The sequence below is a fragment of the Lepidochelys kempii genome, chromosome 5, assembly GCF_965140285.1.
Source record: "Lepidochelys kempii isolate rLepKem1 chromosome 5, rLepKem1.hap1, whole genome shotgun sequence".
NCBI lineage: Eukaryota > Metazoa > Chordata > Testudines > Cheloniidae > Lepidochelys > Lepidochelys kempii.
Genome location: NC_136384.1, coordinates 21679463 through 21697541, shown reverse-complemented (window position 1 = coordinate 21697541; position 18079 = coordinate 21679463). Strand labels below are relative to the sequence as shown.

General features: G+C 38.6%; 1 protein-coding gene across 12 annotated transcripts in view; it reads right to left on the bottom strand.

The window, feature by feature from the left end:
- Positions 1-18079, bottom strand: part of NEDD4L (NEDD4 like E3 ubiquitin protein ligase) — a 371283-nt gene that overhangs the window by 40889 nt on the left and 312315 nt on the right. For 10 of the 12 annotated variants that reach the window (XM_073343628.2, XM_073343623.2, XM_073343622.2 and 7 more), the window contains 7 exons: positions 16434-16565; positions 15787-15906; positions 13455-13652; positions 7103-7180; positions 5083-5137; positions 4937-4993; positions 703-761 (listed from right to left, as the gene is read on the bottom strand). In XM_073343628.2, the coding sequence (XP_073199729.1) occupies positions 703-761; positions 4937-4993; positions 5083-5137; positions 7103-7180; positions 13455-13652; positions 15787-15906; positions 16434-16565 (699 nt within the window). The remainder of the gene's footprint in view (positions 1-702; positions 762-4936; positions 4994-5082; positions 5138-7102; positions 7181-13454; positions 13653-15786; positions 15907-16433; positions 16566-18079) is intronic. The other 2 variants (XM_073343624.2, XM_073343626.2) reach the window with 1 other exon arrangement.

The following is an 18079-nucleotide window of genomic DNA, read 5'->3' as shown; positions in this document are numbered from 1 at the left end:
AAGAAATTCCATTATATGATAACTGGTGGAAGAAAGGAAGGAAATTAGAGGGCTGGCAAGCTTCCAAATCTGGCCATCTGACATGGGGAGGTCTCAGAAGACACAGAGATTGCCTCTATCTATACCAGGGGTGGGCAACCTTTCAGAAGTGTGTGCAGAGTGTTCATTTATTCACGCTAATTTAAGGTTTTGCGTGCCAGTAATACATTTTCACGTTTTTAGAAGGTCTCTTTCTATAAGTCTATAATATATAACTAAACGATTGTTGTATGTAAAGTAAATAAGGTTTTTAAAATGTTTAAGAGACTTACAATTAAATTAAAATGCAGAGACCCCCCCGGACGCCAGGACCTGGGCAGTGTGAGTGCCACTGAAAATCAGCTTGCGTGCCATAGGTTGCCTACCCCGATCTATACCATACCTTGTCTGGCCCTGGAACAGTGGGCAGGACTGGGGTGCAGTGTGCTCTGTCAATCCCCAACTGGCGTCCTGTTGCTTGGGACTGCTGCCAGCAAGTCAGAGCAACCATAGGGCTGTTCTAACTTGTGCTGCAGCAGCACAGATTGACCTAGAAAATCAGCTGTAAGCAGCTACATGACAGTCCCTACTGCCCTGAATCAAGTGGATCTTGGCACAGGAGAGAGTTTCAGCCATAGCATTTAATATATGGCATTCAAAACCATTAGCATACATAATACTTACAGGACCAGTAATAGCAGGGTTCTGCAATCTGGGGTCTTCCCACTGAGTAATTTTACTATCTGTAAGTTAACAAAAGAAATCATACCATTAGTTCTCTTCTACCACCCCATAAAATCATCCTTTTAAAAAATGTCACTTGCATCCCACCTCCCTGCAACATCCATAACTTAGTACTTCAAGGTTAGGAAAGAACTGCGTACAACCCATCCATTAAAACCCCATCACACTGTTTAGTTGGGAACACTCATTCAAAAATGCAAAACTACCGTATAATCCAGTATACTCACACTGCTGTTAAAGATCTATAGTGTCAATATTTAAATTATAAACCCCTTTTCTTCAGGGATTTATAACTTGAGCTTGAAATGCACTTAACTCAGATTAGGCAAACAAAGGTCTTGAGCACAAAAGGTAAAGACAAGCAAAGAACCCCTTCAAATGCCAGATTAAGTTTACTAAATTCAAACTTTTTGTGTGTTCTTGTGCAACTTTCAACTACATGCATCTCTTTATCCAATTAAAATGAAAAAAAAATTGACAAGAGCTCACACTATGATATGATCAAATTATTTTTTATAAATTTAGAAGAAGAAAGAAACAACAATTTAAAAATAAAACCTGAAATAGAACTGGGAAGAAATTCCCTCCATTCCAGAAAGACACATAGACCCTAGCTACTGATTTTACAAACAGGTTAAGAGTGCACATTTTTGCCTTCCCTTATGAAGTTGTGGCACAAGGGAAGCATGTTCAATTTTGACCAAAATGGCTCCTGCCAATGATACAATAGCAACACAATGTGTTTGCATTTGCAGATTTTTAGAGCATTGGTAGGGTAATGGTTATACGGTATTATAGTGATATTCTCCCTGCCTGCACACAGCATATTCCAGATAAAAATCTAAACACAGTAGAACCACAATGGAATGATGGTATCACAACAGTAAGACAATGCTCCAAAAACCAAGTAGATTACCATCTGCAATGGCAAAGTCTAAGTCATCAATTTGCTGCCCTAGTTGTGGAATAACAATCCTTGTATTATGTGTACTGCTATGCTTTATCATTTGTACGGTAACAACTGTGATCAAGCTCCCCCCCACACTTTTTTTAAGTCCCCAAATTTCTTGCCTGAAAGATCTATTGGTTTTTAATATTGATTTAATTTTAAAATGGCCAAAAAATAGATCGGATTGTGAAAGCTGAAGTTTAAAACAACGTTTCTGAAGAAAGTGTTGAGAGAATAAAAAAGGGTGAAAACTGTGGCAATTTTCTTATTTGTTAATAATTATTTAATATTAAAATACTGTTTCTGTATTTCTCTTTATGCATCTTAAGTGTATAATGGAATGCTTATGGAAGGCGCTGGAGACCAATGTCTTCCACACAGCCTGGGCAGATATAGCGAGTGTAGGTGGACAGAGACAACTAAGTCATTTCACACAGGCAACCGAACAGCTTTCAGATGGAAAATGACATTTGGTCATAATACTGACCCAGCTGAACTTGAACCAGTCTTAGGGAAAGAAAAGCTCTGTATCTTATGACCAATGCACTTCCCCTTGGAGGGCTTGGAAATTAAAATATTTATGTATCATTATTAAAAGGAATGTTTTAAAATAATCACTTCTGAAATGTGAAATTTCTGTTTGATTTTTTTTAATCTACTATTTCCACAAGTGACATTCAGAATTCCTACAACTGAAAGTCAATTTTTCTTTATTAGTTTATGCTGTGCATTTGATAGCACTCAGTCTTGTTGTTCCCCAAGAGTCAGTTTCTCTGCTGTTTGTTTGCACAAGCCTTTTGCACTGTAATAGGGGAGAGAAAAACATTAAGAAAATAGGACTATAGAGCTGGAGAATCACAAAAATTGTGGGGGGAACCAGGACATGAATAGTACCTGAATCTATTAGCCCTTTAATAGCGTTGGCTGGATTTCAAGTTGATGGTGTACCATTAATTTAAATAATCACAATCTTTTACACAGAAATGTTTTAGAATGATTGGTACTTTTAGCAGGGCTGCTGCTTACTGATCCGACTCTCATGGCCAGATATCCCTTTGCAGCAGCCTCCCTCTGTTGTCCTTCAGAGAGATGGCTCCTGATTGGCTGAAAGAGAGGGGAGCCTTGTCCCACCCTGGAGGGCTCCTGATCTCAGGCCCTTAAAGTGTTGATTCTGGGTTTTCCACCCATCCAACTCCCAATTCCTCAGGAGTGCCTCCTTTCCTCCACTACCATTTCCTGGGCCATTGTTCATTCCAACTCTCTGAATGGGGTCTTCTGGCCCCCTCTTCTCTTAAAGGCTACGGTTGCCAACCCTCCAGGATTGGCCTGGAGTCTCCCAGAATCAGCGTCCATCTCCCACTGACTACTGAAAGCAATCCAGGAGATTTTAATAGGCTATTTTAAGAAAAGGACATTATATCATGTTGAGGGGGGAAAAATCTCTTGGAATAGCCTCAGTCAGAGTTGGCAACCCTATAAAAGGTCAGTATACCCCGTTATAGTTCTTTAATAACTAGCCACTTTAACTGACAGAGGACTGTGAATACAAGAGATGTTGATGATCAGTTGAGTGGCTAGTTAATGGGGTACATTGTACATACTGTTTCATAAACTTGTAATTGGGACTTATACATTTATTATTTTATTAATATATATGAAACAGGAATATTACAACCATATCCTTACATTACTGCAATTGTGTACTGCATGAATATCATGTCATTATATTCCTTAGGAATACTGTGAAGACAGATACTATTATTAATATTGGGCAAGCCAAGTCACTGAACATTCTGCATAGTCTTTTGCTTAATATTGAGCATGAGGTTATCGCAAAGAAACTGGAACAAGTCCATTGTGATACCATTGATTTCACCCCTGCTGCTTGTCCACTGGTAACCACAGTGATGTAACAATGTGAGAACATGGGTGTTTTCTGGAAACAAGTATCACCGGGAAAAAACTGCTTTTTGCAGTTTGCCATCTGCAAAGCCAAAAAACTCCTGCATTTCAGGAGAGGGAATTGAGGGAGAAATTTCAAATAAAAAAATGTAAAATGTTTAATAATCACTAAAAATTCACTAGAAATCTGACTAATGTATACATTAAATTTTTCCTTTATATTTAGAGACAAACGTATGCTCAAATAACTTTAAGGGTCTGGCTAATTAAACTATTGAAAGACAGGGAATTACAGCAAGTGTAAATGTGACACTGTCTTAAATCAAGCTCTTTTCTTTTCTTGGACCCCTTGATAACAGGAGTTCAGGATAAATTGCTAACCTTAACTCTAAGATTCCATACATTTGTTGGCTAATTAAAATAATTAATAAAAGTGCAAAGAGCACTAAGAATTCCATAGTAATATTTGGAACAGGTTAATCTTGTTCTCTGCAAAGAATCTATTAGTTCAATTCCTTATTTCAAAGCAGGGTACCTCTTAAAAGCTAAGCATGCAATTTAAAAAAATCGCAATCTGTTTTACAGACAGTTTTTTTAAAATATAGAGAATAAGCATAGCAGTTAATACTACTGACACTAAAATAAAGTAAAAACCTAATACTGTCAAACCGGTAGAATGGTTTAAGATTTTAATTTTTACAGGTTTTGTGCAGCTATCCTCCCCACTTCCAATTTTTCTAAGGATATTTCATTGTCTCTATATTTTTATGTGAGGATTATCCCCATTAATAGGAACCCCTTTCAAATAAACCCGGCTGAAAGGTAAAAAATCTTCTATTAGACTGCCACTTATATTCAAGCAACAAAAATCCACACACTTGTTCCGAGATGCTGTATTAAGACAAGTCTACAATGAAACATCACTTACACTGGAACTTCAATAACAGAATTGGATAGATATTAACGGGGTGGGTGCAATAAAACATGCTACAAATAGAAAATAAGGTCAGAATTGGCATTGCCACAAGACCTTTTTAAGGAAGTGGGAGGGAAAATTACTTATCAGTGTTATTTCTTCCACTGCCTACATATGGACTTGTGGATACATCATCTTTTCTCATCTTATTTTCTATTCCTAGTGTGTATTTTAATTTATTAAATAAGTGCAAATAAGCCATGGGATCATCAACAACAACAAAGAATCCAAAATATCAGCAAAAACAAAGAAAACCACAAAGAAGAAATGTTAATGCTTCACAAGATCAGAGAGGGACAAAGCTTGATGAGCCAATTAAAAGCAAGCTTTTGGTGAATATACAGTACCGTATGAGGGCACTAAGTCTCTGGTATCAATGTCTCCACATATCAACACCTGGCTTCCTAAATGAAGAGTAAAATTATAAAGCTTTCACTTCAATATTTATTCACTCCCTTTGTCTACCTGCAGTAGTACCTAGGTGCTTACTTACTATGATCTATATAAAATGTTCTTCCATCCAAATGGATTCTTTCCTCCCAACCAGGCTGGAATTATAAAAAAAAAAAGAATGTTATTTAAAATAATATTACTGTATTACTGCACACGGCACAGAGAAATACATCACCTACATTTACTTAAGCTAGTTCTTTTTTTAAAATAAGTTAGAAGACACAGAACAATCACAGAAGGCTAACATCAAAGGCCAAGAAGTTAGCAAGATTCAAAGAGGGATTGGATGTTTATATGGATAGCAAGAGTGCCCAGAGTTATAACAGTAAATACTAAAAAGTTTTGGAAGAGATGTGAAATCTGCTGCTTCAGGGTTTAAGGCAATCAGTAAATATAAAGGACAGGAGGAGATCTTCATAAGGGGTGGATTACCCCAATAGCTACTTTATGTCGTGTTTCTTGAACCCCTCTTTAAATCATAATGTGTTGGCCAATATCAGAAACAGGACCCTGGACTAGAAGGTCCATGTGTCTGATCCGCTATGACAATCCTTATGTTCCTATCCTCCCACCAATGGAAGCAGAAGACTTTTAGTACACCAAGCACCATTCAAAACCACCACCTACTCCATGTACTACCCCTAAACCTACTCCTACTCCATGATGTACCTTCTACATCATCTTCAGCCTTTTCTACAACAAAAAGATTAAACTATTTTAATTTCAATCTGCTTTTAAACAGGTTTAGTTAAACTCGTGCAAAAACCTATGCAAACACACACTAGTTTGATTTAAAAATGGCTTGTTCCAGTTTACCTTAAACCTGTTTCTGATCAACTTGCACTAAATGATATAAGCAGATTTAAATGATATATATTGACTTAAGAATGTCCAGACAGCATTTTGCTCAGTTTAAACTGAATCAATATAAAAATCACACCTTAGTTAAATGAGTGCAACTCTGCATGTAAACAAGCCCCCCCCCCCCCGGGGACATAACTGCACACCCAATTTACATGAGAAAAATGCCAATAAAACAGCCTCCTGCACACCTATCTTTCTTTTAAAACTGCTTTAGTCTTGTGTTGTAACCAGCTAACAAATTATTGTAAAGGTGTTAAACTGGGCCTACACTAGGTGCTAATTGGTATTTCAAGTCAAGGTAACGAATGAATTCCCTAAATTGATTTCAAAAACATCTTTTTGGTAGTCAAGACAGGGCCAGTTAGACTTCTTCCCAGCTGGATTAGATGCTGAGAGTGTTGGTGGAAACCAGGGGCCTGTCTCCGCTAATGTTTCCAGTGTTGCTAGTATCTTCCTCAGAGTGTCGACAAGACCAATGAGCACTACTGACATCAGGCACTGAATCAGAAGCACACGAAGAAATCCAAAATGTTCAGATATTACTTTCTGCCTTTAAGAGCAAAGCTTTTGATCAAGATAGAAAGTCTCTATAATTTACTTTGATTATGAAGCAAAGCAACAGTGTACTTTGGTTACTAATATAATCCCAAGTAACATTTGCATCACAGTGGTGGTTTTCTATGTGGAATGTAGAAGTGTCATTCAAAATCTAAATTAAACCATACTGCACACCACCTACTCCTTCTCCAAGACAGAACAAAATATTAAGTTAGATTTGTGAATGCCAATAAAACAACACAGGCAAAGAGATCTGCAAGCTAACTGACATAATTAATTCATAAATGTTATTTGATTATAGGATGTGCCCTTCCTTAGACCCCACTGATTCAAGCTTGTATACTGTTTTAGTTTTCACAGCAACAACTTTTAACCATCCAGTGTCACACAGCCAATGATAAAGACATGGAGAAAGCTTCTGCATTCCTTGAACTTTCAGCTAAGCTAATAAGTGGTTGACCACTCCAAAAATGTTATTAGCAGGCTCTGGAAAGTGTATTCCTGTCACATTACTCAGATCACAATGTTATATACACACAATACACAGATTCACATACAGTATATGCAGAAAGTAGTATACATTCATTCTCAAAAGAGGTCTTTATGCATATAGTAAAATATGTCAAATTGATACTCACAGGAAGAGGGCCCAAATCATTAGGGTTCAAAGAAGCTTTTGATCTCAAATGCACTGGAAATTTCAGCCGTGGATCTTCCTGTAACATAAATACAGCACTGTAAATCCATAACAATTTAAACCACAAAGATGCTTCTTATTTACAGATATAATATGGTCCGTTAGATCAGAGCCAGTTCACTATTTATTAGTTTTCAGGACTCAAAACAGGTAACAATAGCTGTGTGGAAATTCTCTATTATTAGATATTTCTATCAGCTTATAAAAGACAGTCAAACCAAACTGCAGAGCTAGTATTCCATGTAATAAAATGAGGCACTTAATTGCTTTAAATGGATTAAGAGATATTATACATTGTATGGTAATACTTTATATGAATGCTTTGTCACCATTAGTAAGTCAATATTCAATCCAATAATACTTGTATAGCATAACAAATTGCCACACAAGCACTGCCAAAGTGCAAACCTTCAGGCAGCTATGAGAGTTACATACAATAAATCAGACTGGGATTCACAATGTGTTTGGGATTCTACACCTTGTGTCCATTTGTCATTGTTGTCCATTCTTGATTTTGTCAGGTTGCTACATAGCATGCCGGCATCTTTCTTTTCTCCTAGGGTTATGCACACTGTCATCTCCCTTGCTGCACTAAAAATCTGGACAGAAAGTTACCATGGGAAACTTCCTTATGAAAGCAAGTCAAAGTCCATATAATGCACATACTCAGATAAAAATGGAAGAAGGGGTTTTTTTTAGACTATTATGAAGGCAAGAGATGGTTAGCCCTATGGTACATTCCTTTTTAAAAGTTTTGCACTTGGCCAACTCAAAACTAAGAAAACTGTGTGCGTCTCAGCTTTTACACTGTACTCATTACTATAGCATCAGAACATTTTCTGGTAGAAGGAGGTGACAATTTTGGCCTAGAATTTTTCATACTATTTTTGAATTGGTACATATTTGCAAGTCATGTCAAAGGCCAGGTATGGGTGTGTATTTTCTTTTCATCTCATTTTTTTCCTCATCGTAGTATTTTTTGTTACAGTTGCTAACAGGATAATAGCTGTTCAGTTCTGCATTATTTAAAAAGCAGGAAAGAGAAGGAAAAATATATCTTTCTATAGTGCCTTCTTTCCCCAGGCAAAATACAACCTTAACTTCACCATTTGCCACTTCATGATGAAACCAGCTTCAATTCTTTATTCCAGATGCAGACCACAATAGTATCACAGGTCCCTATTTACTGAATTTGTAAACACACTAACTTGTGGTTCCTGGTACAGAATTTCTTTTTTAAAATAGTCATTACTTTACAGCACAGCTAACCAGGTCCAGGAATGCTCACCAATTATCAACAAGCCGAGAAAGCAGTTTGGCCATGTTAAGATTAATAGTTTCTAATATTTGTGTGGGTTTCAAATATTGTATTCAGGTTTGTGTTTTTCCAATGGCATTTATAATGGCAAAGGGAGCCATGATGATGCAGGATCTCTTCCTCCCTGGATATTTCATTTTCTGGATGTGTAGGAAGTCTTCTGGGAGCAGGGCATTCTCCAAGAAGGCCCTTATCCTTTGGAATGTACCCTCTGCATTGTTTGAGACTGACTGAATCTATTGACCTTCAGGAGACAAAAAGACAGGCTTTTACACAAGCTTTTAGGGAGGGGGATACTGCTTGACAGCTGATGTTCAGGAATAGTGGAGTATTTCTGTTTTCTGCACTGTATGGTTTATTTAGTGATTGTTGCATCACGTGGGACGACTGCTAGATTCTCTCCGTCTATAATCAATTCTAATTTAAATAACTAATGGAGGGTTTAGAGAAAAATATGCACCTTTCTGTTTTTTTTATAAATTTAGAGAGAAAAACTAACCGATCAGGCAGGAGAAGGCCATATCTCTCACTTATTTTGGAAAAAACGAGGAAGAGGAAGAAGAGCTCCTTATGTTCATATCACTGTATAGACATTAAATTAATGGCTGCCTGGATCCAAACAGTACAAATAAAATACCACAAGCAATCTAAATAAAACAAAAACCCATGGAAAACAAAGATACAAAAATATTTGGGCTTACCCAAATACTGCAGCACTTAAACTAAGAACCATCATTAGAGGCTTCTAATGTAGATAGAGATTACTTGGCACCAGCATGACATATAACAAATAAAAGTGCACAGTATTTAAAACTGAATCCAACCAGCAGCAATTACATTGCAGTGATGATGTGGAAAAGCTCGAGTATTTCATTACTAAGCTAGCTCAAATTACTAAAGTCATAGCTTGGACTGACAAGGCACAGTGGCTCCATATGCTAATCCATTCAATTTTTACACATTCACCCTCTATTTCTAGAGTTCCAAATTCAATATGAGGATTTGAAGTCACAGTGAAACCGTACAAGTGTTAGAATTAAATCACATAGACTCTTTGTCAGTGACATATACTGTAACTAATTAAAGCAGGGGATTGGTCCTGCTTTGAGTAGGGGGTTGACTAGATGACCTCCTGAGGTCCCTTCCAACCCTGATATTCTATGATTCTATGAAAACGACAAAAGTTAGCAAATTCAGATCTAAGGCTAAAAATCCAAACTGATGGTTTGGACTCTTAATTCATACTGAGTCTTACCTGAGTTTTCTTTGAATGTTAAATTCCATTAGAAAGGAAAATTATTTAAAAAGAAATGATTGCCAAAATAAATTGACAATGTGCTAATTTATTTTGTAAATACATAATTGTTAAATTTAAAATTAATTTACTGAACCTCTAAAGACATTATAGACCAACCAATAATTAGATAATATTTATAAACAGAGATAGTTAACTCAGGGTATGCCTACACGGCAAAAACTCTGTGGCACCGAGTCCCAAAGCTCAGGTCAACTGACTTGGGATCATGCTACAGCACTAACAGTAGCAGTGTGGATGTTCCCGCTGAGGCTGGCGTTCAGACTCTGAAACCTAGTGAGAGGTGTGGGTCTCTCAGCCTGAGTGGGAACATCCACACTGCTAGTTTTGCCTAATAGCTTGAGCCTGAGTCAGTTGACCGGGGTCTGAGACTTGCTGCCACAGGTTTATGGGTTGGGTTTTGTTTTTGTTTTGGTTTTTTTTGCAATGTAGACATACCCACAGTAATCACTCTGACATATGGAGAACTGGTATAATTTTTTAAAAGTACCTTCCTATTCAACATCAGGCATCATATTAGAACTATTTTTAAACCTCAATATGATATCTCAGCCATTTATGTATTTCTCAAAACAATAAGATATTAGACATTATTATTATTGTTATTTATTAGGCTATGTTCAGAAAAGCACTTAACCATGTGAATATCAATCATATTCTTATTCAGCAAAGCACTTAATTAAGAGACTAATTTTAATCTGTGCTTAAGTCTTACCGAAGTCAATGGGAATTAAAAACACCCTTAAGCACTTTGGTGAATTCGGTGTAAGTGCTAATGAGAGCTCAGGACAATGTTCAGACAGTTCCTGGATCTGAGATTACAGTTCTATAATGATTGTGGAGGAATTTTTAAAAGCACAAATGGAGTTAGGTGCCCAAATCCCATTGAAAATGAATGGGAACTGGGCACCTGTCATTCGTACCTTTGAAAATCTCTCCCAGATATTAATATATAGATACAAACATATTCCTAAATTTCTATTGTTTAAGATTAAACTGATTTTGACTTCTACGCGCACAAACACAGGTCTCTCAAAGCTGTTTTATGTAATTCAAATAGTGAGTGTTTTTAAAGGGGAAAAATATGTGTGTCCCAGCTGAGTCAGTACATACAAAACTATGAGTCAAGTACATTTTTATGGTCAAGTTGTAAGTATGAAAATGAAATAGACCATTAAGTGTAAGTATTTTGAACAATAACACTATAATAAAAATGGGTGACTGTATAATCCAATGTGCTTCTAGAGTCGAGAGCGACAATGATGTGTTCCGACAGCAACAAACATCAGTCTAAGAAACGTGGCTACAAAGGAGCCAGCTAACTCCCAATCCAAAACTCACAAAGTCATTGTAGGGTAAAGAAAACATTATTCTGAGAACAAAATTTACAATGAACCACAAAGACCGACATTGAAGTAAAATCAAGGATCCAGCTAACAGAATTAGGCAAGGAAATTCAAAGTTAAAATTCCAGGCTGATACCATGTCCTTAAGGATGCCTAAATTCTGCAGCAGACAGTATATATCAGAGGTGGGCAAAGTACAGCCCGTGGGTCACATCTGGCCTGTGGGACTGTCCTGCCCGGCTCTTGAGCTCCCGGCTGGGGAGGCTAGCCCCCAACCCCTCCCCTGTTGTTCCCCCTTCCCCCACCATTCCGCCTGCTCCCCACCCCCTTACCATGCCGCTCACAGCAGCAGGAGCTTGCAGCTTTACTGCCCAGCTGGAGCCGCCAGCGCTCTGGCTTGCTGCTCCTGCTGGGCAGCGTGGTGGCGTGGCTGGCTCCGGCTGGGCAGTGGGGCTGCAAGCTCCTGCTGCTGTGAGCGGCATGGTAAGGGGGTGGGGAGCAGGCGGAATGGTTTGGATAAGGGGCAGAGTGTCTCGGGGGGCAGTCAGGGGACATGAAGCAGGGGACGGTTGGATGGGGTGGAGGCTGGGGGGAGACGCGGTCAGGGGACAGGGAGTAGTTGGATGGAGCGGAGGTTCTGAGGGGGTAGTCAGGGGACGGGGAACAGGGGAGATTGGATAGGCATGGGAGCCCCAGGGGGCCTGTCAGGGGGCGGGGGTGTGGATAGGGGGCGGGGCAGTCAGGGGACAGGGAGCAGGATGGGGTTGGTGTCCCAGGGAGGGCAGTTAGGGGCGGGAAGGGGGCAGTCAGGGGACAAGGAGCAGGGTGGATTGGATGGGTCTGGGGTTCTGAGGGGGGCAGTCAGTGGGAGGGGGCGGAAAGGGGGTGGGGGCTAGGCTGTTTGGAGAGGCACAGCCTTCCCTACCCAGCCCTCCACACAGTTTTGCAACCCCAATGTGGCCCTCAGGCAAAAAAGTTTACCTACCCCTGGTATATATCATGCATAGTTCCAAGTAGGCAATGTATACACATAACCAGATAAATTAAGGATGGAGAACTGCCAAGAACATTATTCTCACAAAGCAAAAAAAAACAAACAAAAAACCAAAAGGGCAGTTGAGTCCCTTGATTCTCCATTAACTTTTTAAAAAATAGTTTAGCTTCTCATTTTTTCTTTTTTAACATAGTACACAATAAAAAATTAAAGAAAAATGCGGTATACTGATGCAAGGCAGATAACATAGTAGAATCGTGATGACTGAAGAACATTTATTATAATCATTTTAATATGTGAGCAGTGAAAGGGACAATGAAATTTATTAAAATTATGAGAGAGCCTCAAACCTAAACAGTGGACCCAAAACACTTCGGAAGAGTGTGTGCCTTTGAAATCCAAACTCACTTAAATTTTGCAGATGGACAGTAGCTTTAGAATGGGCTAAGACAACACTCTAGGTTCAAACTCTGGGGTCTCCTAAATCTCTTTCGGGATTTTAAAATTTACGCCTAAATAAAATATCTGTTCAAAATGATGGTCTTGTCCACCGGTTTGTCAAATATACAGTGTATAGTACAGTATATAAAAGGCAATGACGTACGAGAAAAAGATGTGTAAATCCTCAAACAGCAGGAATAGGTATTACAACAGCCACTTCAGGATGTTAATTTGTTAGGTGCGTCACTGTTAAATCTTGGTATTACAGCAGTGCCCACAGGCTGCAGTCACATTCATGGCCCAATTGTGCTAAGTGCTGTACAAACTCTTAAGCAGACAAGGTTCCTGCATGATGAACTTACAATTTAATTAAAGACAAGACATAACATAGGCGCTGACTTCCACTGTTCCCGGTGGGTACCTGACCCCACCCCTGCACTGCCCTCACCCAGCCCCCATTCCACCCCTTCCCCAAAGTCCCTGCTTCCTTCCTGCTCCCAAGTCTCCGCCCCTGCCTCGCCTCTTCCCCGAGCGCACCACGTCCCCACTCCTCCCCACTCCATCCTGGAAAGTCCTAAGCACTGCCAAACAGCTGCTTGGCGATGGGAAGCTCTGGGAGGTAGGCGGAGCAGCGGGGACGCGGCGTGCTTGGCGGTGGCGGGGGGGGGGGGGGGAAGCTTGGTTGCTGGTGGGCACAGAGCACCCACTAATTTTTCCCCATGGGTGCTCCAGCCCCGGAGCAACCCATGGAGTCAGTGCCTATGAGTACATGGAACAACAGCAAGGAGGGTATACAGGAGGGAAGACAAAAATAACCAGGTAAAAATATCCAGAAAACACCAACAGAGTTAAAATTTTATAAGCTAGAATTCATCTTACCCATGTGGTCGTCTTAGTATTATGATCAATGAAGAAAGGCCTGCCATTTGGAGCTATTCTCATCTCCCAGCCAGGTGGCAAGAAGCTCTGTGTCACTTTGTGTTGGGGCTTAGGAGAAGTATAGGGTGATGGCTGTGGAGACTGTGGGTTGGAAAGGGTGTCCTTGACAGTTCTGCGCACAGGAGAGTCCTTGGCACCCTGTGGAAAACGAGCAACATTAAGACTCCACAAATATCATTTTATATTATATTATGAATGACACTTGGTATCACGAGCTGAACACATTTTCAATGGGGATACAATTTACAGGAACAAGGGGTATCGCTATCTCAATCACTAATTTATTTTAAAATTGGCTGCTCCTTATTACATAATATGCTTTCATTGTGAAGGCCATGGTGTTTTATCACTTTCCTCTCCCAAAAATAGGGCTATTGTAGCTCACATCTTAGATACCTTTCTCTACTGCCTCTTTATAAATACCAAAAATCAATTTTATGTAAAAAAATACAGGCATTACTTTGCTGTTTGCATGGCACTGTATGTGACAAACATTTTAAAGCAAAAAAGTATAGATGAATAAAAGGCAGTGTAAGATACTTCAAATGCATTTTTCATCAATTAGTAACTGATTTCACCAACCAAAATGTTTAAAATAAGCATTAAGCAAGTTCCTAAAATAAAAGGAAAGTTCAAACTATTCAGACCAGTTTGTAACTACAGATAGTGGATAAAATTTTCAAAAGTGCCTCCTTTTCATTGACTTTCAACGAGACTACAAAACCTAACAGCCAGACTTCTAAAGGTATTTAGGCACCTAAAGATGGAGATAGGCGCCTAGTAGATTTTCAAAAGTGCATACACATTTAACTTCCAGAGAAATCAAGCCACTTCTGAATATGGGACCTGGGCACTTAAGTTTTACCCATTACAGTAACCGCTTACTTTTAACTTTGTTTACTGCCTGGCTGAGTAACACTGATTATATTTTAATGACATATCTACGGATCAGTAAATGGCACAAATAAGTAGATACTGAAGCATGATTTGTAATCAAATACTTTTACATTTACCTCTATTATCTTATACATTTTATAATTCAGATACTTATAAATCTTGGATTTCAATATTGAGTATATGAATCAGTTTTTCTTCATAATTCAAAATACAGGTATGGATTAAAAACTACCATTCTGGTAAGTTTGGTTCCTCTTTCAAAGTTAAATATCTATTATACGGTAGTCAAGAATATTTTTGCATATTTTAGATGCCACTTCTACAAGGAGATTCACCTGCTCTGGGTCCAGTGGAATTCCATTCCAGCAAAAACATTTATGCAGGTGGATCACTTTGCATGATCAGTGCCTTATTTACTAATCTTGCATACTAGTGTACTGTTTATTATCCAGAAGTTCTCAGGCAAGAACAGTGATGTTCAAGGAGAGTAAACTGCAAATTATTATTATAGAGGAATACATTTACAGTATAAATAATTGACAAATTTTAAAATCTGGTTGCCTAAAATTATGGTCCTAAATATATATATGGCCTTTTTTCAGAAATGCTGAGTACTCACAAATCCCACTGAAGTCAATGGGCATTTCAGACCTTTGAAAATCAGGCACTTATTTTTAGTTGTTTTAATATGGATTTAGAATCTGAACTTTACGCATCTAGACTTGAAAAGTTTAGACCGCTGCCTTTACTTGTACCATAGTCCACAAAAACCATTCAGGAAAACTTTTTCCAATGAAGAAAGCTGACAGTTAAGTCTGTCCCTAAATCCAGGAGATATCTTCAAAAGCACTAAAAGGAAATAAAAATACCCTGCTGAAAAGAATGAAATACAAAATCAAAAGCTTTGAGATGTCCTTACTTCAACCACGGCTTTCCAGACTCAAGCTGCAGAGCCTTTACTTACAGTTTACTGCACTTGCCTTTCAAAATAAATGTTTTAGCTTTTGAGAATATTTCTAATTTGATGCTTTTGCAGCAAGAAGTTACGGTAATACATATATTACAGGATATGCACACACAAATGAAACAAAGCAATGATAGCAAAGGTAACTATAGGAGAAAGAATATTCCCCATACCCAGCAATGAGTGTGAGAGTTGAGTAAGAAAAATTAGGCAATGTTACTGTACAAAATGAAGATGCATGTGAACAAAACTTCAGAAGAAAATATCATCATCATGAGGCAAAGCTAACAGAACAGGAGAGAAGAATGTATTGGCTGCAAAACTGGAGTGAAAATAAAAGGTCAAACACAACAGAAAGAATGAGAAGTCAGGACAGAAGTGATCTTTGTTAGATGAGACAGGATTTCTTACCTCAAGTGGAGCAGATAAAGTTACTGTGGGTGAACTAAGGCTACGAGGCCGTCTTATCTGAGGCTCACTTAGATGGTTGTTACTGTTTGTTGCTGACCCAACTGCACCATCTTCTGCAAGCTATTTCAGGGGCAAAAACAAGTTAGCTAAGTGTCAGGATCATGTTTATCTGCAGTTAGGCTGTTTAAAAGAAAGCCATAAGTACTCTGTTAATCCTTTTCTAAATAAGCTTTAAATATATTATTTCAAAAAGCACGTTCAATGGAATTAAAAATGATTCATGCTTTAAATAATGAACAACTGCTTAGGCAAGAACAAACTACTATAAATGGCTTTAATTAGTACACAGATTAAAATCCTCATTTTGAATTTGATTCTAAAATTTGTCCCTGAATATATTTACTATCTCTCTCATTTCTCACCACTGTGGTTATATCTTTATTCTGGCCCTAACAGAAATTTAGCAAACATAATCTTAATCACTGTAAATCTTCCTGGTTAAATGTAATAATTTTATTCTAAATTGCCAATGCACTGCATAGACTGTTTCTGTTTAAGAACCTTAAAACAGCTTTTCAAAGGGAACTAGACCCAACACATTTTAAGCATTCTGTTGTATTGTTTAATTTCAACAGCAAACTTCATACCTGCATAATGGGCCGAGTCCAAGTTGTGGTTCGATTGTTATGATTGACATAATATGTACGTCCCTTAGCATCTTTTCTTTCTTCCCAGCCTGAAGGTAAGCCTGGTGTAGTATGTACATAGGCCACTGATGGCTGTTTATGCAAAAAAAATTGTGTATCATTATTTTGTGGTAGCTTGAAAAAAATTAATTATCTTCAGAAGTCTGCTTATGCCATTCTTTCAATCAAATACAGTGGAAAATTTGGAAATGCATGTCTTCAAATTTCTCTCTAACACAGGCTCTCTTTCTCATATATCTGACCCAACACCCGCCTCCCTTCCACACGCAGGTAGTCCGGTTCACATTTGCATAGCTACAGGTGCTTTGTTCAGAAAACAGCTCAGCTTCCATGTCGTGAAACTAAAGGAGCTACAAAAGAAACAGGAGACTACACATTATGGTAGGAACTGCTTTCACTGTTTCCCCTTTGTTAGGGGTAGTATTTATTCACTAAAGTTGCTATACATGAGTCACTGCTAGAGAGGCCACGTAGCCTAAAGGAAAAGTCAAGAACTCCTAAATTCTCACTTGGGCTCTCCCATGGACTGGGTAAGCAGCCTTAGGTCAGTCACAGTTTTCACCTCTGTAAAATGGAGGGAATAAATAACCTACCTCATAGGGTGTACTATAGATTAATTCATTATTGTTCAGGCGACAGTTTGTAAATGCTAAGAAAGAATGCAAATAGATTCAGGGATGGAAGTCCTGCTTAAATTTTCTGAGACTCACTATCCACCTTAAAGATAAAGCCATGGTCCCACCATCCTGCAACCTCCCCCCAAAATACAAAGTGATGTGTGTGTCATCAGAATAGGAAAAGACGTTTCTTCCACTATCTTCCACAACTCCCTTAGTACAGAGGACATATTAGCAAGCAATGGAAAAGGAGGACATGAATGTAAAATGTGTCAACATACAGATAATGGTGGTGCAAAAAAGACCAGCCTCAAGAGCTAATTCCCAGAGTGACCAGAAGAAGGCGCCAGAGAAGTGGTGAGGGTGCGCCCCGTCACAGGTAGATACTTAGCTGGTGTAAATTGGTGTAACTCCTGTGAGCATCTGGCCCTTAATAAATTTGTACTGGGTTCACTGGGTTCATTATTTTCAGGAGACTTTTCTGTTGAAAAGTCCTTTTCATTTTGTTGGACAAGCTTCTGGAGTCTAATTAATCCACAGGTATGTGGTGAGAGACCTGAAGAACTTGCAGGGAGCCAGCAGTAGCCTTTCAATAAGCCTAGATTATTGAGAGAATCTTTAAATTCTGGAGTCTCTTCTTTCTTATGACCAAGTTTTGATTGGCAGGAGAATGATGAAATCAAATGCCTCTATCAGAAGACCCGGCAAGAGAAAGCAAGTGCCTAAGCTTAATTGTCTTGTCAGTTTCTGTGTAATGCTTTATTTTAGCATCAGTACCACTAATCCCCTTAGAAGTAGGCAGCTTTCTAGCTATAAGGAAGTGTACTAAGGCCCCTTCTTACTGTAATCTGCTTTTTAGAATGGCTTTCCTTGTGTGAAGAAAAGGAGTACTTGTGGCACCTTAGAGACTAACCAATTTATTTGAGCATGAGCTTTCGTGAGCTACAGCTCACTTCATCAGATGTTTAC